At 46.6% G+C, this 23,590-nt stretch overlaps 1 protein-coding gene across 2 annotated transcripts in view; it reads left to right on the top strand.

Moving 5' to 3' along the window:
- Positions 1-2,669: 2,669 nt before the first annotated feature.
- The window catches only part of Sorl1 (sortilin related receptor 1), a 159,563-nt gene continuing 138,642 nt past the window's right edge, over positions 2,670-23,590 (top strand). The window contains exons 1-2 of one of the 2 annotated variants that reach the window (XM_051197178.1): positions 2,670-3,256; positions 19,687-19,803. In XM_051197178.1, coding sequence (XP_051053135.1) covers positions 2,972-3,256; positions 19,687-19,803 — 402 coding nt within the window. In that variant the 5' untranslated portion in view covers positions 2,670-2,971. The remainder of the gene's footprint in view (positions 3,257-19,686; positions 19,804-23,590) is intronic. The other variant, XM_051197179.1, reaches the window with a different exon arrangement.

Below are 23,590 nucleotides of genomic sequence, written 5' to 3'. Positions count from 1 at the left end.
CATGGTTAGGGCCGAGGGGCTAGAATGTTGCCTTCCTCATCTATATCCCTGCAGGGATGGAGGAAGTGGAGGCTCATTTTCAACCCAGATCTGTTTGTGAAGTTAGGAGGAACACACTCATATTGCACAATTCAGCTCTAACTCGGGCTTTGGGTGATCTTGCTGTATGACTGTTCCTGTCTTATATTTTCATAGGGGGTTGGAAGTCAGAGAATGGTCAGGCCTGGAGAGTCTCTTTGACCAGGACAAAAACAAATAAAAAGCACCCCCCCCCCTAAAAAAAGAAAGAAAGAAAGAAAGCCATGTAGTAACTTACTGCAATACCAGAACCTGATGCAGGCCTCCATTGCTGCCTGAACAGTCTTTTTTATTTTCCTGTGAGTATTTCACAGCTATTAACATACCAGATCTCTTCTGGTATTGTAACTGTTTAGGGAGGTGGGTAATAATTAAGATCTTTATTTGATAGAAGAGAAAAACTGAAGCTCCAGGGAGGGCATTTAGCTCAGTTCCCATATCGAGGAAGCTGGACCTTTGACTCAAGATTCAGTGTGCTTTCTTTCTACCCTTCCCTGTGCGTATGCCGTCCACAGCCTCCCAGGGTACTGATTATCCACCTGAGAATGGCTAGGAAGGTAGATAATGACTAGAGAGGAGGGCATTCGAGGAGTAAATTAACCGTGTTTGAGCATTCTTGCCACTTTTACAGCATTGAAATTACAAATCCAAATTAAAATGAGCAAGTAGCTGGTCCTGCCCTACTAATCCTTCCATGCAAATTGCCACCTGAAGCTCAAGCCAGCAGTTCACAGGAGCAAACCGCTTCTCCATCTTCCACATGACACTTAGAAGACACCTGTCTTTGTTTTCTTCAGAGATGCTAACTCACAGAAGACTGTTCTCATTAAATATAGGTTGAAAAACAACCAATAATTAAATCACGTGCAGGGGGTTCTAACCATAGGCCGTTTCCTTAGTTTTCTACTGGAAGTCTAAGGGGACAGAAGTTCCGAGGACCCCTAAGTGGTCTCGTATCCATTAAGGTAGGTGATACTGAGTAGGCAGGACTGGTCTTGATGGGCAATGGGAGGTGCCAATGGTTCAGTGGCTTTGTGGGGCCAGCCAGGTGTCTCAGTAAGGATGTCAAGTTGGATAATAGAAAGACAACATGTGACAAGGGGACAGAATAGAGAGTGGCTGGTTGGAAGGCTGCAGAACCTGAGCGAAGGTCTGAGAAAGGATGGAGCAGGGCAGTAGAATGCCGAATTTATGGAGGTGAAGAAATGTTGGACTTCTTTCATTTTTCTCTGTTGTTCTGATAGAGGCCAGGTGACCAGGTGACGTAGAAACAGTTGAATTTTGGGCTCGTGGTTACGGAGACTGAGAAGTCCACGGACATCATGCTGGTGTCTGCTCAGCTTCTCTGAAAGCCTTAGGCTGCTTCAGCTCACATGGGAAGCAGGGCTAGCTTGTGCTTGGGGAAGAGCCCAAACAAGAGGCTGGCATCACCTTTTTGACAATTGATCTAAGCTAAAGTTCTATCAACTGTTCTTGGGAGAACAAACTGACTCCATTGTGAGTGGGCACAACTCCCTCTCAGTGGTATAATTGACTCTTAAAGGCACCCAGCTCCTGACACCATCACAATGGCATACATTTTAACCTGGGGACAAACCCAGTTCATATCATGTCAGGTTTTGGCAGGTGGTCACTGGAGGCCTTAGTTGGAGGAAGGAGCTAGACTAAGCTAACTAGAAGGAACTTGAGTGACAGGTGGACAAGAGACAGAACCAAGCTACTGGCTTCTTGAAGAGTCTTCAGCAGCAGCTCTGCTCTGCCTTCAGCCATCTCAATAACCAGGACCCGAGTCCAGACAGACAGGATGAAATACAGCATAATACTTAGCTGCTCCCACCAACTGGGGGGTAAAAAAGCAGTTCCAGAAAAACCTGGCTTTTGGAGCTGATTTTAAGGTGCATTGAAAGCACACTCTCTCCTCTCCTTGAGCACCTGCCCTCTCCTGTACAGGTACAATCTTTACAGCCTTTACAACTAGCAGCGTTGGCTGAAGGGAATGCGAGATACACTCATCTTGCTGCACTGAGAGTGGCTCAGTGCTGGGACACCTTAAGGTGTCCCAAGAGACCATGGCGGGGGCCCTGGCCCATGCCTAGGTATCCATGTGTGCAGGACCGTACTGTGTAACTGTGCAATGGTCCGGGTGGGGCAAGTTCCTGGCGAGGTGCAGCCTAGGTTTCATTGCTTCGGTGCAGGGTGTTTGTCTGCTATGCTCTGCTGGACGCAGGGGCAGTTTTGTTTCATCAAGGGTAGTTTGAGCTGTGGCCCTTCAAGTACATTTCTGTGCCATAGTTGAAACCATGTAAGTTTTACAACCGGGAAGGTTCATCTCGACTTTTGTCGGTAGTGTGCTTGGGGCTAATTCTGTGGTTTGCTGCTCGCCATTGGAGGTGGGCATGAAGCCAAGGCCCAGGAAGGTGGTCCAGTGGCTGCACAAGGGGCGGAGATTGGAGGCGGTTTGGGGTGACTAGGGTACCTCAGGAATCCGTGGAGTAGCCAACTCACTCCGGGGAAATGGTGCACGGCGTCCACACAATTCTTCATTGCGGCAATGAGGACGAGGTGTGCGCGCGGGGGGACTACGGTGCCCACAGGCGGGCGCTCCCTGCCTTGACTTCCCCATCTCAGGGGGCGGGGCCGTAGTCGCGGCGAGCGAAGAAAGTGCGCGAAGGGGACGCGCTGCGAGCGCACACGTGACGGCGCGGCGCCGAGCGAGCGGGACCCGGCGGCGGCGGCGGCCGTGGCAGAGGTGGCGGGCGCAGCAGAGCGGCCCGGGCGGCTTGGAGCTCCGGGAGCGGCGCGCGCGGCCCCGGTTCTGGCCCGGCGCTGTCCCTGCGCGCGCTTCACATTCTCTCCTGGCGGCGGCGCCACCTGCGGGAGCGTTCGCCCGAACATGGCGACACCGAGCAGCAGGAGGGAGTCGCGACTCCCTTTCCTATTCGCCCTGGTCGCGCTGCTGCCCCCCGGAGCTCTCGCCGGGGGCTGGACGCAGAGATTGTACGGTGGCCGCACGCCCTTGCCCCAGGACCGGGGCTTCTTCGTGGTGCAGGGCGACCCGCGCGAATTGCGGCTGGGGACGCACGGGGATGCCCGGGGGGCGAGCCCGGCGGCCGGGAAGCCACTCAGGACGCGGCGGAGCGCTGCTGTGCAGCCCCAGCCCATCCAGGTGTATGGACAGGTGAGCACTTCTGCAAGCTGCCTCCTTCCAACCCTTTCCTTTCCCAGCACTTCCTCGCCCCCGCACCCATCCTTTGCAGTCGCTTCCCAGGTGCAGGCACCGCTTGGGGACTTCCCGGCTGGCATGTGTTTCTTTCTCTCTTTTTCTTCTGTTTCTCTCCCCCCCCCCCCCATCACATGAGTACAGCCGTCAACACTGGGTCGCATAGATCTTTTCCTTCTTCTTGTCGATTTTAGTAAATGTATCGCAGGTAACTCGAAGGGTGCAGCACCTCTTTTCTCAGGCTGTATGCAGACAGACCAGTGTAGTTTCCAGCAGGTACAGCATCATTTATACATCTTTATAAAAACGGGCACCCCCCCCCCTTTACCATTCTTTGGTAGCTGGGGCAAGAACCCTGCAATTGTGAAGTACTTACATAGAATTACAGAGGAGGGCTTTCCGCGTTTCTCCCATGAACCCCAATCAAGGTGGGCAACTCTCAAAGCTCCACGATTGTACCTTGTATACCCGGTAGATGTGTGTGTGTGTGTGTGTGTGTGTGTGTGTGTGTGTGTAAGGCTGGATTTTTAGTTTCATGGGAGTGTGGCATACTATCCCACCCCCTTTCCTTCCCACCTCTTCAGAGTGATGACTTTATTTTAGATAGGAATTATCTCTATGACACTCTGGGATTTGAAAGGACTGCAAGAAATTGGTGGACTTATTATTAAAGGATTAATCTCTATCCAGACAATGGGTTTATTAGGTCATAAGTAACATACATTTCAATCTTAGCTACCCCCCCCCCACTACTAGGGATGGCAAGCTGAGTTTTTCTGTTTTTACCAGCATTGACAGTATTGATTTGCCTGGTGTTATTGTCTCCTGAGGTTAAGGTTGACATCAGCAAAATCAGAAGGTCAGTGGGAGGGAAAAGGTGGGCCCAGTGGAGGTGATAAACATGATCACTTCCTAGAATGATTGTCCTTCCTAAAGTAGAAATTGAAAGATTAGCCTGGTTTCTGCCTTTCTTTACTGGTTTTTGGCCATAGCAAAGTCTCCCTTCGGGCTACACGTAGAGTTAAATGATCAACTTCTGGAGCCAGAGAGCCTCTCATAAAACATGCCACCCTGCGGTGTCATGCTTTTGGTGAAGAAATCCAAGGTGTGAAAGGTGCAGTGACTAATGCAAGGTCATATAGGCAATGGCTAGAGTGCTTTAGTTCTTGCTTACATGGTTCCACCGACCTTTGGGTGTTGGGGAGTCACCTTGCTACTATTCTGTGCTCCCTAAACATCCTACTTCCAAAATAAAATGTGTATGGCTCTGTGGATAGAGGGGTGGTGGTGGTGGGGTGTGTGTGTGTGTGTGAGCCCCAAACATCCCCCCCACTACCAATCCCTGGGCAGGAATGTATACCCGATGACCTGTAACTGCTTGGGGGTGGGGGGTGCAGGACTCAGGCTACTGAAGTCCACTTGCCCTGTTCCTCTTGATCCCAGATCTTTGTCCCTCTCTTCAACTCCATCTAAACTTCCTTTTTTGAACTTTGGAAGTCAGCAGGATCACTTTTAGCAGGCGTGCCAGCGTGGAGCTGGTGAGGATGGGTCTCCTCAGCCTGCCTAGCTTTCTCTACTGTGCTATTGGGCCAGCAGGCTGGGAGTAGGAGGTGGAGGGGACAGTCCCTCCCAGAGCTCAGGTCCTCTGCAGCCTAGCCTTAGTTGAAAGAGGCATTTTCTAGTTGCTACAATATCCATGCAGGTGCTGCTGTTCATCTCCTCCCTTTTCTGAGTTTGCCGTGTGAAAATCTCCCAGGGATTTGGAGCAAGCTAGAGATGAACTCTGCTCTTGTTGGGAGCGACTCCAAAACCCTCCCTTTGCTTTCATGTCTCCAGGCCAGCCGGACTGGTTCCATTGAAGGGTGCAGATCCAGCCAGCAGTTGAACTCAGGATGAGGAATTCCCGCAGAACAGCGGGGGACCCTCACTGTGCTCTTTCTTCTGTGCTGTGGCTGCCTTCCTATACCCTTGTTCCCTGTTGCCCCAGGCTAGTGAAAAATATCATTACCCTTCACAGTCGAAGAATTGAGTCAGACAGAAGGAAGAACTTCGTGGTATGGGGTTTCAACTACATGTTCTAACCTGGTGCAGCGCTGCGGGCTGCAGGCATAGGAAGAGTGGTAGTGTGGCTTGGGGTTCTTCTCTGGGTCTCTGGAGTAACTCACTTTTATCCAGGATCCACTTTGTAGCAAAGGTGGCTATGTGCCCCTGTTTTTCCTGGGACCAACCCAGTTTTGAATAGTGCCTCAGCCACCCCCAAATGCATCAGGATGTGGCTGTCTGTACTGTTAATCCATATGTTCATTTTAACTCTTGCCCTGCACCGAGTTTTATAAATTCCCTTCAGTTTTTAAACCCAAACATTACAGCGAACAGTTGTCTGAAGGGAATGTGTCTCTCAAAACAAAAACAACAACCAAACAAACAATTGAAGGAGGAGGAGCGATCACTGTAAATGAGCAGGTGGGAACCAGTACACCTATGCCCACTCATCCAGCCGTGACCCCTGCTGTGGCTGTGTGAGGCTCCGGAGATGGAGTGATAGTTGGGGGCAGAGAGACTTAGATGCTCTGCAGCTTCTTGTCCTTGGATCTTGGTGAAGGTAAGAGAATCCATAGGGACACTTGTCAGGGTTGGAAGCAGAAGCCAGAGAGGTGGCAAGAAGGCCACCAGCTTCAAGGAGGAGAGAAGGGAAACTTTAGCCAGGGAAAATTTGACTGAGGAAGGAGCCTGTGGTCGACACATCGTATTGGAGCATCTGCTCTTTTGACCTCCTGACTTACAGTGTGAAGGATTTGTTATTTTGACCATATCTCTTCTCCTTAGGATGATTTTCTAACATGGAAAACTGGTTCTGACATGGTCACCCGGGAACACAATGTAATAGTGGGGAACAATGGACCAGATAGTAGAGCTTTCTTTTCCTACATAAGTTCAAAGCTTACAAAGAAAACCTTTTTTTTTTCCCCTCCAAAAGGTCAAATTAAGCCTGGGCCATGGTGGTACACGCCTTTAATCCCAGCACTCTGGAGGCAGAGGCAGTTGAATCTCTGAGTTCAAGTTTGAGGCCAGCCTGCTCTACAGAAGTGACAGCCAGGGCTACACGGAGAAACCTTATCTGGAAAAATACTCCAAATAAATAAATAAATAAACAAACAAATAAATAAAAGCAAAATTGGAGGAGGAAGCTATTATATATTTTCAATTTAATACTATATAACAATATATATTTAATTAATTAAAAATTGTTTTGGGGGAGAGTCTGGCCATTTAGCTCGAGCTGGCTTGAGACTTCCCATGAAGCTCAGGCTGGCTTTAGCTGGTGATCCTATTGCCTCTGCTTCCAGAGTGCTGACACTACAGGTGTGTGTTGACAAACCCAAACCCAGCTTAGTCCATAGTTCTTGCCATAATGACTTCTTCTTTTTTCACCCCCCCCCCCCCAAACTCTTCCAGACAGGGTTTCTCTGTGTAGCCCTGGCTGTCCTGGGACTCACTTTGTAGACCAGATCGAACTCAAAGATAAGATCTACCTGCCTCCTCTGCCTCCCAAGTGCTGGGATTAAAGGCATTGACACCACTCATACCCCACCTGTGGAACCACACTGACTTCTTCTTGCCCTGCTCTTTGCCATCATCCTTGCTTTGCCCTCTTCCCCAAAGATCCTCCTTGACTCTTGGCTTACAGAGCCGTTGTTCAGTTCCCTAACACTCCATAGCCCTTAGTATTCCCCCGGTGGGAGCAGTTCTAAGCCTAGTTCCAGCCCTGCCTTGGGTTATAATTAATGCTTCATCTTCCTGTGGCTCCTTTGAAGGCCTGGTTTGGTCCTTCTCTGTGTTTCACGGTATGGGAAGCCCTTAATAACTATCTGTGGATCTGTTTTCTACCCAGAAGAAGAGGCATAGAGGGTGGGGAGGTTATATAAAGTTATGTATAAGGAGGACCACGGGGAGGCCGCAGACAGACGAAATGGTTCACTCCATGGTGCCAGAGCAAATGGAATGGTTCTCTAGCCCTGGTTTTCCTGTGCTTTCTGAGAGTTAATTCCAATAAAGACCTAGGTTTCAATGTTTTAGCATTCTCCCTTTTAGGACTCTCATATTGGTTCTTGCTGCTGGTATTTTTATATTTCGGAGGTGGGGGTAGGGATTCTTTGGAATGAGGCACAAAGCCTAACAAGATTTACGGGTTTATTTTGTTTGCAACAAGCTCTCTGTTCCTAATTCTTGTATTTTAGAGGACAGAAAGGATACAGTGCCCTGATTTGAGACAAAAAACAAAGTGTCCATTACAACACAAGGGCCTTGGACAAAAGGCCTCCTTTGAAGAGAGAATACTGTTTGGCTTTAGATCACTCTGGTGTTGATTCTTACATGATAGACTCGCTTGGGAAAGAATTGGCTGGTTGATTCTGAAGTTGGGATGTTGACCTTTGTGCTTCCAGATGAACATGAGAAGGCAGCATGTTGGCTGCCCCAAGCTGAGTTCTGCGTATGTGATGACCTGGTTGGCCTCTTGGGATGGTGAGACATGAGACCTTGAAATACCTCTCCTGGCTGTGCCTGTATTCCCTCTATTGAGTTCTGGGCTGTGTCTGGCACAGTTTGGCTCATCAGTGGCTTGGAGCCTGGAACAGTAATGCCTTTGAGATGGGAGGAATGGAGGAAAGGAGCCCATGAGGAGAGGCTCTGAGAATTAAAAGGATGATACCTCACCCACTGTTTCCCTAGCCTTCAGCAGATAACATATGCTAACAAAGCCATTTATAGGAAGGGATGAGTGGTGATAGGGGTGGGGTGGGGTAAGGTAGGAGGGGTGAAGGGAGGCGGGAAGTAAGAGGTGGGGGTTAGGGAGGTGGTGGTGGTGGTAAATTCTTTCAAGTTCTCGTGTATCATGAGCACGCCCCTTCTCAGTTGGCAACTATTGCCTCCAGGTTTTTGTGTGTCCTTACAGAAATAGTCTAAGTCTACATAACGTGAATGTACATACAATCAAGCTATCAGCAGCCTTTTGTCACCTGGAACCCTTGGTGTCGTGAATAATGGGATTAATTTAAACTCTAAATATATTTGTGGTGTGGTGGCCATGGGTAGTCAGATGTTTCTTGAAGTGTCACATATAAAATAGATTGTTATTCTTTTTCTAGGCCAGGTGTAAGGCTAGTTCTCCCTGCTCCTTCAGTGTGAGCCAGGAGGACAGCACTGTGGAGCCCCCTCAGAGCTTGCAGAACCTTCAGCAGCCCCTAGGGAACGGAACCCCACTTTGTGAGGACATCAGAATATAGGGACCACATTGGAGATCTTAGCTTTGTGTTCCCTTTGACAACCTTCACTGTAAACTGCTTAATAAATTGCTTTAAGACCTGGATCCATGAGAGAGATCCCAAGGCAAAGAACAGAAGCTGTAGGATCATTGCATTGTCAACTGAAGTCTCTTCCTTCTTAAAGATCACCGGCATCTTTGTGGCATTGTTTAGTCCCAAGGCGGCTAGTTATATATCAAGCCAGCCCTGCCCAGCCCATTGTAGAAAGATATGGGGGCAGACTGATATTCTGAAAATCACAAAATACCCTGACTAATTTATTTGCTTTTGTATATATTTATTTAGTCTCTCTTTTAAAGCATCAGTTTACCTTCTTAATTAAATTTTGCTCAGGTGAATATTAAATGAGTTCACATTCTTCGAGTTGCTGATAGGGGAAATGGCTAGATAAATATCTTCAGGGAAAGACTTTGTGGAGTTTGGAATGTTTGACAGTTATGGATAATTGATAGTTGACTATCAGATCTGCATTAAATCTGGGGTGTCATATGAACCTTTCCTTCATTTTTTTTCCAGGCTTAAATAAATGTGATGGACAGGAAAGTTCACTCTCTTTTGGTTTGAACATTTGGGGATTGGTATTTCTCTGGAAATTGTTTGGGGTTTCAGGGAGGAGGTGTTTGCTTTGTTAATGAGAACAGGGCATTCCTGTGCATTCTCCAGGTAGGCCAGGATCTGCTAGCAGATGACATATTCAGTCCAGCCACGTACATTCAGAAATCAATTTCCTCAGTTTAAAATGAGTCACAGTTAATTTCGACCTAATTTATTGGTTTATCGACTTGGGAACCTTAGGCCTTCGAAGAAGTGGCCTGGGTGGCCTTTTAGCATCAAAGCAGCTGATGATGCCAAAAAGTAGGAAAAGTGGGTGGGCCGCTGTTCAGGGTCAAGGTGTGGGCTGAATCCTACCTTACTGTGAGATGCGTGGAGTAAAATTCAAAAGACAGTAGTGTAGCATGAGTAGCGGAGAAGACTCCACAAGAGTGGGACTTAGTAACAGTCATAATTGCAATTGTGAATTAAAGAGTAATTACAAAATTCTGGTGTCTACTAGGTAATTGGTAATTGTGCGTGTGTGTGGTACTGAGGATTGAACCCAATACCTTGTGCATGTCAAGCACATGTTTCTCTGTGAGCTGTACCCTCAGCCCTGAGTAATTGTGAAATATGATGGTGACTCCATGCCCATCACTGCTGTCACAGTCATATCCTGTGTTCTGGCCTTGTAACTGATCTTCCAATGGAGCATTGCTGGACAGGCAGTGGCCATTCGCATCGGTGTGTGCAGTATGTCTGCTAGGCAAACGTGGCCAGTTTGGTGGAAGAACTGGATTTCTTTTCACTGAATTTTAATGAATTTAAGGCTTAATAGCCACTAGATCCTGGCTATTACTGTACTTCCTGCCAGTCCTAGACATTCTAGCTTCTGCTTCACCAGAGAGAAGCTTATCATAAGCAGGGGAAGTGAAAACCAGAGTTGAGGGCTTTGAGCAAACAAAACACTAGGTCTTAGAGGCTGCTGACTGCTAAGTTGCAGTGACTAGGAAGGGCTGTGTTGGGCACTGTGGAGGACATATGGGCACTGTATTCATTTGGGGGTTTGCCTCTGCACAATTGCCTCCTTCCATCAGGCTGACTCCCCAAACTTGTGTGTCTTCTCTTGTGTTTATGCAAACAGCCTAGGGCTACCTAGACTGTGCAGAGGTGTGCAGATCTGATGGGTCTTATGTAGCAGTGAGATGTAAACAGTGCCTTAACAGCAAGGCTGCCTCTTCGGTCCTGCCCTCTGCTTCCTGTGCTCTTGTTGATGTACCTAGATGGATCTGGGTCTGTCTTTCATCCCTTTAACCCTTCAAGCTGGCACAAAGACAAACAATAGAGGCATGTGGTCTTTGTCACTGCATCTAAAACTGGCCCTCCTTCCTTGCTGGCCCTTTAACTTAGCATGCCATTGCTGTTGCTGCTGCCGCTGCAGGCTCTTGGCTTGGAAAATCGGGACCCTTCAGGATGATTTATCTCCAGGTCCCTGAATTAGATTAAAAACACAGCTACGAATTCTCAGAAAGGCATGCTGATGTGATTATATCCCAAATCTGAGTGGCAGACAAGGGCAATAAAAAGATGTACAGATATCAAATACATTTTGTCCCATGTAGAGAAGAATGTACTGCATTACTCCTCCCCAAAACAAACAAACAACAACAACAAAAACCAGTAACAACCGAAAGCTTACTACTAGGGCTTTTTTTTTTTAATTTATTTTGAAAGAAGACTTATCTGTGGTGTGAAGAGCTTTCTCCTCAGATTGCTGATTGAAGGGAAGTCTGGAGAAGGTGGGTGGCTAGAGAAGTTTTTATGTGGAGTAAGTGGGTAAGGGCCAATGAGGGCTTTAGGATGCTAAGGGTACTGCTGTCTTTGTAATCCAAGTGATAGTACTGGTGGTGTTATTGTAATCTGAGGGATAGTATCCTGATAACACCCTCCACCCACTCCCCCAGGAGCTTTTGAATAAAAGCCACTTGGGAAAGAAATTGGCTCCTAGTCTGTAACTCTGGATGGTGTTTGGCCATGGACCCCATAGAACCTTGTTTGTCTGTTCACTGTGATGTTGGTGGCAGCTCAATTTTGACAATCTTGAGACCCAGGAAGGTCAAGGCTGAGCTGCTGGGAATCTTGATTCCTTGATTCTAAGGGATGGAAACAGAGCAGAGCTGGGCAAGTTATCTGGAACCCAAGGCTGTTTAAAGGAATTTGAATATTTGAAACCTGTGCCCAATTAATTAAGTAACATGACACCATACCTAAAGTTTACCTCATTGGCATATATTTAGTTCCCTGAAAGTCTCTCACTGAGTAGTTAGCTATAAACATACATCTTGTAGTTAACTGTGCATGGGGTTTGCTGAAGTTGGCAAGGTGTGTTAGGGTGGAGGTGATCAAGCTGGAGGAGAAGTATTAGGTGTGGCTGGGCAAAGTTGGGGAGAGGTAAATAGGCTATTAGAACAGATTTGGAGAGCCAGGCAAGCAGGAGAGGGTTGTTGTTAGCTCCTGTCACCAGGCCGAGCCTCTGGCAGTGCCCAGGCCAGCTCCTGTTACTGGGAACTTGGCCTTCCTAGCTTTTCTGGGTTGAGATGCTTGTGCCTTGTGGATTAGTCATCTTGTTTGCAGTTCTTTTCCAGTGTGGAAAAGCAGCTGCTGGTGAGGTCTTAGGGTCTTCTGCTCTGCGATGACAGGTTTAAATGCTGTGCCTTTGGGGTGAGGACAGTGTTAGGGAGTTGTGTTGCCTTAGTGGTAACATCTTGGAATCTAGACTTTGGGCTTCCCCAGCTTTCTGAGCCCTGTTGTTAAGCATGGGGGAGGCTGTCTGAAAGTATCATTAGCTATTAGTTTAAGAGTCAGTGAGATGTGTAGTGTCTTACTATTTGACATATGTTATATCTTGCTCTTAGGTCTCTGTTCCAGCCCTGGTGATGACAGTGTTAGGTTTTTATATGGAGCCATGCTATAAAGAATGGCTGACTTGGGCAGAAAGTCATTTGTACCTAAAAGTAAATAATGTATATGAATGTTGAAGTTTATGAAACACACCCATGGTTTACATTTTGTTTCTTGCAATAATCCTGTGAACTTGGGGGAGAGTTACTATTCTTCATTATTCCCAGGTGAATATCTTGTAGCTCAGACAGAGAAGTGACTTCCCCCTGATTAGACAGCTAGCAAATTGTGGTGACAAGACCCATAACAAACCTCTGAGTTGGTTCAAATTTATGTGACACCATTGCCTCTCATATATAGGAGTTCCTCTTGGGTAGAGATCCACAGCTTGTTTTTCACTCCCTCTCTCCCTCCCTCCCTCCCTCCCTCCCTCCCTCCCTCCCTCCCTCCCTCCCTCCCTCCTTCTCTTCCTTTCTCCTTTCCTCTTTCTCTCCCTCCCTCTGTTCCTTCTTCCTTCCCTCCCTTTCTTCCTTTCTGTAAAATCCTTCACTCACCTTCCCCTAGAACCCAGGGTTCTCATATCCCCCCTCCCCCACAATTTCAGGCTATTCAGGCTACACTGCTGTTTTAACTTCTGCCCCAGCCCAGCCTTCCATCCCTAACTGCTATGCTCATCTTTGTTTTATTAGCTCTACCAGGAAGTGTCATTCTCCTCTCCACAGGAAGTCAGGCTTGTCTGACAACTGGAACTTAAGCACTCATTAAGTTGGTTACTTGGTGCATCTTTCCTGTATTAAATTAAGAGAAGCCAGGCAAGACCAGCAAGTCTGGTGCTTTCCTAACACCTAGGGTAGCGTCTGGTTTACAGTATATGCTCAATAAACATTTATTGAATGATCAAAGTAAGCAGCTATTTATAGCAAAGCTGCAGAGTCAAACAGGAGAGTTGGGGAAAGTGGGTGGTCTGGAACCTCCCTGCTCCCAACCAGAGCAGTAGAATTCTGTGAATGCCTTTGGGGGAAGTAGAAGCAAGAGGATTGGGAGTTCAAGGTCAGCTTGAGCTTCATAGTGGATTCCAGGGCAGTCTGGGTTACACAGGTGAGCATCAGCTTCTGGTGTGTACTGCTGGGGATGCTTACTGTGTTTGTGTGGGTGGCACTGGAGATCCTGTCTATAGGCAGTATGGAATGCTCCCTTTAAGTCTCTCAGAGCAGAGCCTCTCCAGCCAGCAGTTGTTAAGTGTTTTCAGAGCTTCCTTCTGGCTCTGACAGTTCCTTTTAGTTTAGTTTAGTTTTGTTTTGTTTCTTACACGCTAGCAAAGGAAGGGACAGATTTTTCCCAGGCTCCTTTTACTCTGGAGCCCTCCTGGAACAAGACATGCCATTGTCAGGTGACAGTGTTTGCCTGGAAGGTGTGGCATGTGGCAGTGAATGACAGGTAGGACTGATACTGCAAGCCAATGAGAATGTGGTTATTGTCTTTATGGTGTGGTAGGAAGAAAAGCTATTTCTCTTCCCATCTTCCATTCCTCCTTCCATCCAACTGTTGTCCTATCCATCTATCGCAACCTCACAGCTCTAATGAAGATGGCAGGGAAGTGCCAGATTTTAGTTCAAGGCCATTCTTTTGTTTCCTCATCTATAAAATGGGCAGCATGAATTTGTCAGCTAAGTGGCTGGCACGTTCCCTTATTACAGGCTGCATCTTGAGCCAGCTCCAAGGCCAAGTGAATGTGCCGAACCCACAGATGGGGCTGTCTTCAGGGAACACTTGTGAACTGGATTTCAGTTCTTCTGAGGTAGGGAGTCCAGGGAGGGTAATGAGCTTTCTAAATATAGTGGGAACTTGGTCCAGAAAGGGGACACTGGGAGCTGATCTGCATACCTCACATTTAGGTCACCTGGTTGGAAGAACTTGTTGTTGAACATGGGCTGTCCATCCTTGGTTTCCAAGGGCCCCCTGGTGTCAGGTACTTTGGTGGGGGAGCTTTGGCTGCTATCTCTATCCTCAGATTTGAAGGATAAGGGTATTTGTTTTATACATCACTGTTGAATTTTTAAAAAATGCTTCTCGTTATTTCATGGTCAGTGATGCAGAGAACTGAACCAGGATGACTTGCTGTGTAGGAGGCATGGGAATGTCAAGCTGGGATGTCTAGGACATCTTGAGCTTTGCATTTGTCCAGTGTGAAGGAGGTAATGGCAGAAGAAATGAATGGAGATAGGTGTGGGGCCATTACATGAAGCCCTTCCCCCCATCAAAGACCATACAGAATTTGGTGGCTTCCTTGGGAATTTCTCATTCTCTCTTTAGACCTGCAACCCTAATTTCTCCCAGAAGCCCTTGGTGTACTCTCGGAGGTAAGACATGATTAAAGAGCCCACAGAGTGTGGGGCAGTGTGTACTTCATGGGATTTGCATCACTTCCTTCATACAATAAATACTTTATTTCCTCCCTTCTATTTATAACAACCCAGAGCCTGAAGAGTGGATAGTAACAGATTCTCCTTCTACTCTGAATCGTTAGGGAATAATGAGAAGCTAACCATTGTACCTCTGTGGATCACTAAGGCATGCTGGAGGACTGAGGCACAGCTGGAGGGGTGGTGATGTCTGGTAAAGACTTTGAGCTACATTGAGGTGTGAGCAGGGATGATTGCTGGGCGCCTGCTGATGCTCCTGAGCCAGTGACCATTGCACCAGTGGGGGACAGCAAGGCTGATGTGCATACTCTGACTCTGCAGATGCTCTTACAAGGCTTTCAAGTATTGCTTTGGCCAGAGACCCAGCCTCCAGCTTCCTTCTTTGGTAGCATGAGGGCCTTCAGTGAGCTGAAAGGTACTGCTTATGAGTAGGGGCTCCTAGATATTGGATCTGCACTTGAGAATGGAGTGTTGCACACAGACATAGAGGTGCTCTAGAAAATGAAGGGGAATTTACATAACTGCCATTGAAAATGCAATAGCCTTTGGTACATTCTGTGCATTGCATATCCATTGCCTCTGTCCAGGTCTATAACATTCTCATTTGTCCCAAGGAAAATCAGTTATTCCCTTCTCTCCTCTTCCCCAGCCTCCTGGTGGCCACCCATCTGTTTTCTGTCTTTATGGATTTACCTGCCCAGATATTTTGTAAAAATTGAGTCATGCAGTATGTGACCTTTGTTTCTGGCATTGTTTTTAATATTTGTCTTTATCAATGAATTAGCATTACATGAAGTCTCTATTAACTACTATTCCAAATTCCCATGGACAGCTCTCCCCCCCCCATGTCCCCATCAAAGACTGTGATGATCTCTCCTCAACCCCCTAAAAACTGTTTTCTTGGCCTCTCGCTTTCTGGCAGAAAGAGAATGGACCAGATTCATCACCTCCTAAATGAGCTATTTGAAACTCTTATGGGGTTTTTCAATTGCCCATTCATGGGTTACCTAACGAGGGCTTCTGAATAAGCATTTATGGGATGGGGCAGGCACTTCTGATCTTGGTCCAGTGGACCCCTAGGTCTCTATTTTCATTTGGGGTCCTGATCCTGGGCCATGTAGCCTCTGGTGTTTTGATATCAGACCAGGTGACCTCTGGGGTTTGATCCTACAGTGAGTGACCTCTGGAGGTCTGATCCTGGATGGGTGGCCTCCAGGGCTCTCATCCTAGACCAGGTGGTCTCTGGGGCTCTTTTAACTCCTCGCTTGTGAGCCTAGGGGAGGTCTGCCAGGCCTACCTGATTTAGTTTTTACCCAAGATGCATTTTTTTATTCATCCCTATGGCATGCAATTTTCCTGCTCAGCCCCCCTCCCTGCTGCCTTTCCTTTACAGCCCCAATTAATTGTGTCTCATTTATCAGGCTCCAGCAATGGCCTGTGAGCCAGAGACAAGAGAAGGAAGGTTGTTAACACCCTGGGGTTATGGCTATGACTGACTACATATCAAGGTTATATTCCTGGAAAAGTCATACTCCCACCTCCTCCCACCCCCTGGCAGACCGGTATCTCCTCCATCAGTGTGTGGAACTAAGTGGGAGAGGCTGGTGGAACCAAGCTGCAGGCAATCCCGCAGCTGTCCTAGAGGGCTGGTGCTAGGGAGAGCTGGCTATGGAGGAGGGCAAAGGACACAAACAAGCTAGAAACCACCGCTAAGGGGATCCAGCCATGGGACTTTGGGGGTGCTTGATCTTGGGGGCTGTTGGTTTCTTGGTCACAGTCAGTGGAGGATGGCAAGACAGTCCTTTGGGGACTGCTTCCTGCCTTATGCCTGGCACGGAGAGGAGGAAAATAGACGATGTCTTGACCTTAATAAAATTTATGGCTTGCTGACCTCACTCCCCTGGCTCCCTTGTCCTTGGGGTGCATTGATTCCGGCTACTGATTCTGGTCCTGTGCCTGGGGGGATGGGCACCTGGGCTGCCTGAAGATTAGTGGTGACTCACTAGGGAGTTATTCTCATGACTGGATATGCTTGACGTCTCTGCCAAGGCAAGGAGCGGAACTGTTTGTGTGAGTGCCTGGTGACCCTTGGACAAGCCTTTGCTTGCCAGAGAGCTTTCTCTTTCCCTAGGATGGGCTGCCCTTTTTCAGTCTGCTGTTAGGAATAAAGGGAACGCCAGAGAGAAAAGGCTTAAAAAAAAAAAAAAAAAAAAAAAAAAAAAAAAGAAGTGTTCCCCCAAGTTTGCCCTCCAGAGGCTTTCTTTATAAGAACACCCTGGAATATTTTGATGCCTCTCTTTTGTGTCCATTTCATCCCTCATCCCTTAGGATCAGTTAGCAAGACCTCCGCCCTCTGCTACAAAGATCTCAGCAAGTGTTGGCAGACCTCTTCTCCACTCTGATCCCTTACCACTTTGTAGCCTGTTCAAAGTGTCCTCTGATTATTAACCTGCCAGAGGGATGGCTTTGCCTGAGGCTTTGAGGATGGCCAGGCTGGATATGGGAGGGTTTTCTCATCTCAGACCCCGTGTGAACGAACGTCGGTGATGCTTCTAGGTTCCTACTCTTTTCCCAGTGCCATTTACATTGTTCTTTCCTTTCTTCCTTCTGGTTCCTAGGATGCAGGTAGATGGCTTTCTTTGTAGTGGAGAAGCTTTTAACTCCAGGACCCAAGGTGCCTATGATGGTGGGCCTCTAGTCTTTCCAGTTGCTTCCTGGAAACCCAGGTTGGAAGGGAGGAGAAGGGAACAGGAAGTTAGAGGAAGGCTTGAGCTGCTGGGGAGAGTCCCTTAGCAGTTTTTTGAGTTAAATAATTTATTTCTAGTTTTTGATTTTCTCGTTTCTGTTGATGCTTGCCTAGACTTATCTACTGGGAATGAGAAGTGGAGTTTTGGAGTGACATGTTTTTCTAAAGAAATATCAAGGGTCTTTTTTATTTGAAGCTGTCTCACTTCAGATACATACGTTTTTTAAACCGTTGGTTCTTGGATCCAATTAGATGCAGGTGCTTAAAACCCAAAGCAGGGCGGTTACAGATTAGATCCTCGGTGGAGCTGGCTGCCAAGTTTGTGGCCCAGGTGTTTTTCTTCTCCCTTGTGACATCCGAGAGCACCCCCAAGGAGTGGGCGGGGCACATCAGGGTGGAGGAGGAAGGGAAAGGAAGAGGGAGGGGCCTTGAAGGGGGCAGGGTTTCTGCTCCTCTGCTCCAGATCTGCTGTGAGAAGGGTGGGTTTGTTCAACTTGAACTCTTCATTAGTTTTAGAGTTGGTGTTGGCCAGGTAGGGTGAGCTCTCAGGCCCAGAGACAGGTGCTGAGTCCTTCAAGCTGGACCTCCCAGCCTGTGGGCCTGAGATGGTTCTTGAGCTGGTCTTAAGATAACTGGCCCACTAAGTGGATTCCAGACACTACTCAGAAGCAGACAGGACAGCTCTGGGTCTGGGGAGGCCTCATCCTGCTTTTCAGTGAGGCAACTGGAGCTTGTTGGTGTTCCCATAGGCTGAGTAACTTGTAAAGTTCCAGTGTTCTGAAAAGTCAGTCTTGGAATGGATGTCTGTCAGTGCACTGAGAAGAGAACACACACATTCAGAGTGGTCCAGACAGAGGTCCAACAGTGAAAAGAGGATAACAAAGACACAGCTAGTTTCTCCATGAGGCAAAAGTGACTCAAAAGAATGGCTCTTTACTCAGAGTTTATATCCTTCCCCGGTTTTAACAAACCAGCCCCGACAGCTTAGTCGTGTCAATACATCTCTCAATTCTGAGAAGTTCAAAGTGAGCTTTCCTTATCAGCTGCAGGTCCGCCTATCAAGAACCTACCCGCTTTCTATCCTGTTACTCTGTTTATCTCCAGAGCATTGGGATCTGAGTTGGCACTGCCTGTGGATGGGGAAAGGAAACAGGACGGTGTGGGTCTGGTGCTGGAGTGGTCCCTAGGATGTCTCTAGAAACCTCTGCCTGGAGCGCTGTCCCTGGGGATATACTTTACTGTCTCAGTCAGGGCAAGAGTCTGTGGTGTCTTCAAGAAGCAGACAGAGAGTAGCTGGCCAGCTGTGGCATGGTGGCTTATCTATATCCTCACCAGACAAAACAGAAGTGTCCGGCTCAGACCTCAGTTGGCCTATTTATTCTGTGTTTATTTTACTGGTTTGCAAAACTAAAAGGCTGGGAGCTACTGTTGCAGTTCTATTTAGAACTGAGAAACGTTTCCTTATTTGAGATACTTTTAAAAAATAACTAAAGGTCCAGTGACGCACGCAGCTATCTTAGCACTGACGCTGGGGCAGGAAGATCATGATCGCTAGGCTACTTAATGAGACCCTGAGAAGGCAACAAAAAGTAGAGAAATTGCATAAGGAACTTCCTTTCATTTTCCACTCTTACCTAAAGCCAAGTAACGATGTCCAGAAAGAAGTTCAAAAACAATGTGGCTTTTTGGCACATACTGGCCCATGCTCCTGAGGTGCAGTCTGATGATGTTTCCATCCAGGTAATGGTCAGGAATTGGGCGGCCCATCACCTCAGACAGTCATTTGTTTCTGTCAAGAGTATTTAAAATTGTCTTTATTTTGAATACAATTAACTGTTGTTGTCAGTCATAGTCATCCTACTGTGCTATAGGACATTAGTAGTTATTCCTTCTGATTGGTGACATATAACCTAAGTTCAATTCCTGGAACCCCATAGTGAAGGGAAGAGCCTGACTCCAGAAAGTGTTCTGTTCTCTGACCTCCACACATGCTCTGTAGCATACACGTTTGAGAACACACACATACATACACACACACACACACACACACACACACACACACAATGTAAATGTAAAAAAATGTTGTCCTTTTCATCCATTCCCTGACTGTCCCCACCCCACCATTCCCAGCCAAGCAGCCAAGGTGACTTTTTTTTTTGAATGAACAGGAAGTTTCTAGTCTTACAAGTGCACATCACACTTACGGAGTTATGTCACCAGGGATGAAATAAAGCAAAGGAGTCCCTCACAGTCATATCCCCGGGAGATCCACCCACAGTGTAACTGAGTGTAGGAGGGCTTGCTGTTTTTTCTTGGGGAAGATGCTAATGGGAGAGTTTGCAGAGGGGTGAGAAGAGGCAGCCCTGATCCCATGCTCCATCTCAGGGTCAGGAGTCTTGGTTTGGAATGTGTGTAGCTGTCACTCACCACAGGTGCTGATTTCCTTTTGGTCTCTTTCAGGTCAGTCTGAATGACTCCCACAATCAGATGGTGGTGCACTGGGCTGGAGAGAAAAGCAACGTGATTGTGGCATTAGCCCGAGACAGCCTAGCACTGGCCAGGCCTAAGAGCAGTGATGTGAGTATCTCCGTGGTGCTGGGCCCTCCTGGGTGTCATCAATATTCCAGGTTGTCATGTCAGGGGGGAAAAAACCCAAAAAACCAAAAAACCAAACCAAACCAAAACAAAACAAAAAAAACAAAAAAGCCCCCCCAAAACAAATTGTAGTTAATTAGAGAATGGATGGTATGAACTATATGTCATTGATGTCATTGAAAAGATATGGAAAATAATGCATGTGAGCTTGCATACTGAACACAGGGTAGAGTAGAGCTGTCCAAATAGATTTGTTCAGTTAAGGATGGCTTTGTGACATCACAGGTGGTCTGTATTGATAGCTCCAAAACTCACAGGTGGTCTGCACTGATTGTTCAGCTAAATGCCAAAGAGCACTCCAGGGCAGAGCATGGAGCTGGTTCAGATGGAGTTAAACTCATCTGTCTTTTCCATATGCTAGCAAGGCCGATGAGCTGTTGACAAATTCATTCTCTTTCTCCTTTACTTATCATGTATTATCCCTTTATCAGTGTGTATATTTATGCTCTATTTATGTCTGCTATGTATCTGTGTATCTATCATTCACCTATCTTGTATCATCTATCTATCTATCTATCTATCTATCTATCATTCATCCATCTTTTTATGATCCATCCTGTCTGTCTGTCTATCTATATCTATCTATCCATCTATCTATCCATCCATCCATCCGTCTATCTATCTATCTATCTATCTATCTATCTATCTATCTATCTGTTTTTGTGTATATGTGTATGTATGTATGTATGTATGTGTGCTGTTGTTGTTGTTGTTACAGGGTCTCACTCTCCAACACACTTCATAGATTCTCTAGCTGTCTCTTGGCTGGCTTTGAAGTCATAGCAGTCCTGTAGTGCCTGTCTCTTCAATGCTGGGTTTATGAGCATGAGCTACCAAGTCCAGCTGATACAAATTCTCTTATATTCTTAATCTGCACTTTTTCTGTTGATGATGTGTTGGTTAGATGTATTGAAGAACTAAAAATAAAGGTTACAAACAAAAGCCTGTTCAAGACTTCCAGATCCAGGATGAGAGTAAGCCACCCCCATGGTTTTTTGTTTTTGTTATTTTGAGATAGGAGATGTGGTCTGGAAGGCCATGCAGGTTACTGGTCCAGTACAGCCAGATCTTCTGAGGTCAGCTGAAGGTCATAGGTCTTTTGTTTTATTCTATGGTGCTGGAGATTTTACACAGGGCCTGGCACATTCTAGGCAACTTCTCTACCATTAAGCCTTTATCATGTTGGCAGCTATAGTTCTTACAAATACCATGTAGGCCGAAAATCTAGGATTAGGGGCAGAGCTGGTCCTTGGCTACTAGGTCTGCAATCCAGGAATCTCCTGGTGGGCAAAGCCTGGGGGTTGGTGTCTACCTTCTTCATAAGAGTGAGGCTGTGGCTTGAACATGCTATATTCCTTTCCTTTTCCCTACATTCTGGACAGTGGATCCCTGTACACTTGTTTTAAAGGTATGCTTGTGATTCATGGATGTACATATGGTCCCTCCCCCCCATGTATATACTGTCTAGGTTGGATGTATTCAGTCTTGGGATGTTTTCTAGAGGAGTTAATTTGGGCAGCCACAGTCAGGGAGGCTTGAAGAAGGGCTGGCCATCAGCTGCAGAGCTCTGTCTGGGGAGCATGGAATAATGCAGATAATGGCTAGTCTTGGTGTTTTGCTCTTGAACAAAGCTGCACTTGTTTGGGGCAACAACTTAGGCTGATTTACAAATAAATATGTTGAAGATTTGTAAGCCGTTGCTGTGGTCACACATGGGTGGCTGAGTATGAGTGCCCACTGCCCTTTGTAGTTACCACATACCTGTTACTAGGAGTCCCTTTTAGGCACAGAAGCTGGCTCAATGCTGTTTTATGTTGAGGAATCTTCAGGGTATTTATGCATTAAAAAAATCCCTTTTCCAGGAAAGATTGGTCGTTGCAAAATAGGTAAACATGCTTAAGTGTTGTTTTATATTTTTGAAGGACATGTACGAGGGCTTAGGGGAACAAATGAATTCACGACAGATCACATTGCACATTAGTGAATGAGTAGGGGAGTGTAATGAGAATGTAGGCCCAGTCATGGATTTGACTTAGAATTACCAGAAGGACCCATTTTCCTGTGCCAAACACTGAAAGTTCACATTTCAGACCCCCTCAGTCTCGAGTGAACCAGGAATCTTGACCACTCAAGTATTATTGGCCTATCCCACCCAGCTCTCTGTGGAAATGTTGGTGTATGTGCTTTGAAGAGCTTATTGGCCATTTGAAGTCATTATCCTGGAATGACGTAGGAAAGAAGATTAAATGGAAAGGAAACTTAATGTCCAGAGTTAATAAATAGAGATGGCAGAATTTTCCTCCATCCGTGTACAAACCGCATTAAAGAATTGGCAGCTGAAGCTGAGAGATGTTCGGATGTGAAAAGTTAGTGCAAAAATAAACTGTGACTCAGAGGCAGAGTCAGTGGCACTGGTGAGGGAACAATCCAAATGTTCCTTAAGGAGGACTGGAAGCGGGGTTCAGAAAACCCCTGTCTGAAGGGAAAGAGCTTACATACAGGTAAGGACCTGCGTGAAGGGCAGAGAACAGCTGAAATGAGTATTCTGTGTGTAAACAAGGCTGGACCTGAGCACTGGGATCCCAGATGGCTTGCTCTGAAGCCAAACCAAACGAAACCAAACCAAACCACCTGTCATCAGTAATTATCACTGAGGATGGTCTACTGCAAAGGCCATCTATCCCTGCAATGAGCTGATGAACTGCAGCATAGGATGTGCTTTATCTAGACTTGTCCCTGTTCTTTTCTTTATTTTTGCTGTCTGATGCATTTTAGAAAGTATTTGTTTGACATCCAATATGGTGGCACAGGTCTGTGATACTAGCACTCCAGAGGCTTGAGGGGGTGGGTTGGGGTGGGGTTGTGAGTTCAAGTCTAACCCGGGCTATAGAGTGAGTTCTTGTCTCCAAAAACAAATCCACCCCCATCAACAAACAAACAAACAAACAAAAAACAAAACCCAAAAACCAAAAAACCAACCCAAAACAATCATTCAACTACCAGCAGGAATAATGAAGTATTTAGGTGTAACATAATTGACCCAAAATGCTACCTAGGGACAATATCTGCCAGAGGATCAGAATCCACCAAGATGCCATGAATAATATGACTCATTCTTCTTGCTTCTAGATTAGTGTGATATTATTGGTTCCCTCCTGGATCAATTAGGTGGCAGAACTCCCGTCCTTGCTGATAGTACAGGGAGCCTCTGATAGCCCAATGCTTGGGTTAGAACTCTGGCTCTGCCATTTGTAAATAATCTGACTTTGAGCCAAATAATTTATATTATTTTAGTCATTTTTTTTGGTTACTGCAACAAAATATTTGAGATAATTAGCTTATAAAGAAAAAAACTTATTTTGACCCACAGCTTTAGAGGTTCCAGTTCATGATTATTGATCCCAACTGATTCAGTTCTCTGGTTGGGGTGCTGTGTGTAGCGCAGTTAGGTACAATACAGTGGTTAGTAAAACATGCCTGGGTATACAAGGTTCTGTATACCTCCCCACCCCACCCTATTCCCAAACTTTGGTACCTGTGCTGGTTAGTTTTCTTGTGAACTTGATCTAAGCTAGAGTCATTTGGAAAGAGGGAACCTCAATTGAGAAAATGCCTCCATCAGATTGGCCTGTAGACTAGTCAGTGGGTGCATTTTTCTTGATTAATAATTGATGTGGGAGGGCCCAGAATACTGTAGGTGGTGCCACCC

This window comes from Phodopus roborovskii, unplaced genomic scaffold (assembly GCF_943737965.1).
Source record: "Phodopus roborovskii unplaced genomic scaffold, PHOROB, whole genome shotgun sequence".
NCBI lineage: Eukaryota > Metazoa > Chordata > Mammalia > Rodentia > Cricetidae > Phodopus > Phodopus roborovskii.
Note: the sequence above shows the minus strand (reverse complement) of the source record. Positions and strands in the feature narration are given on the sequence as shown.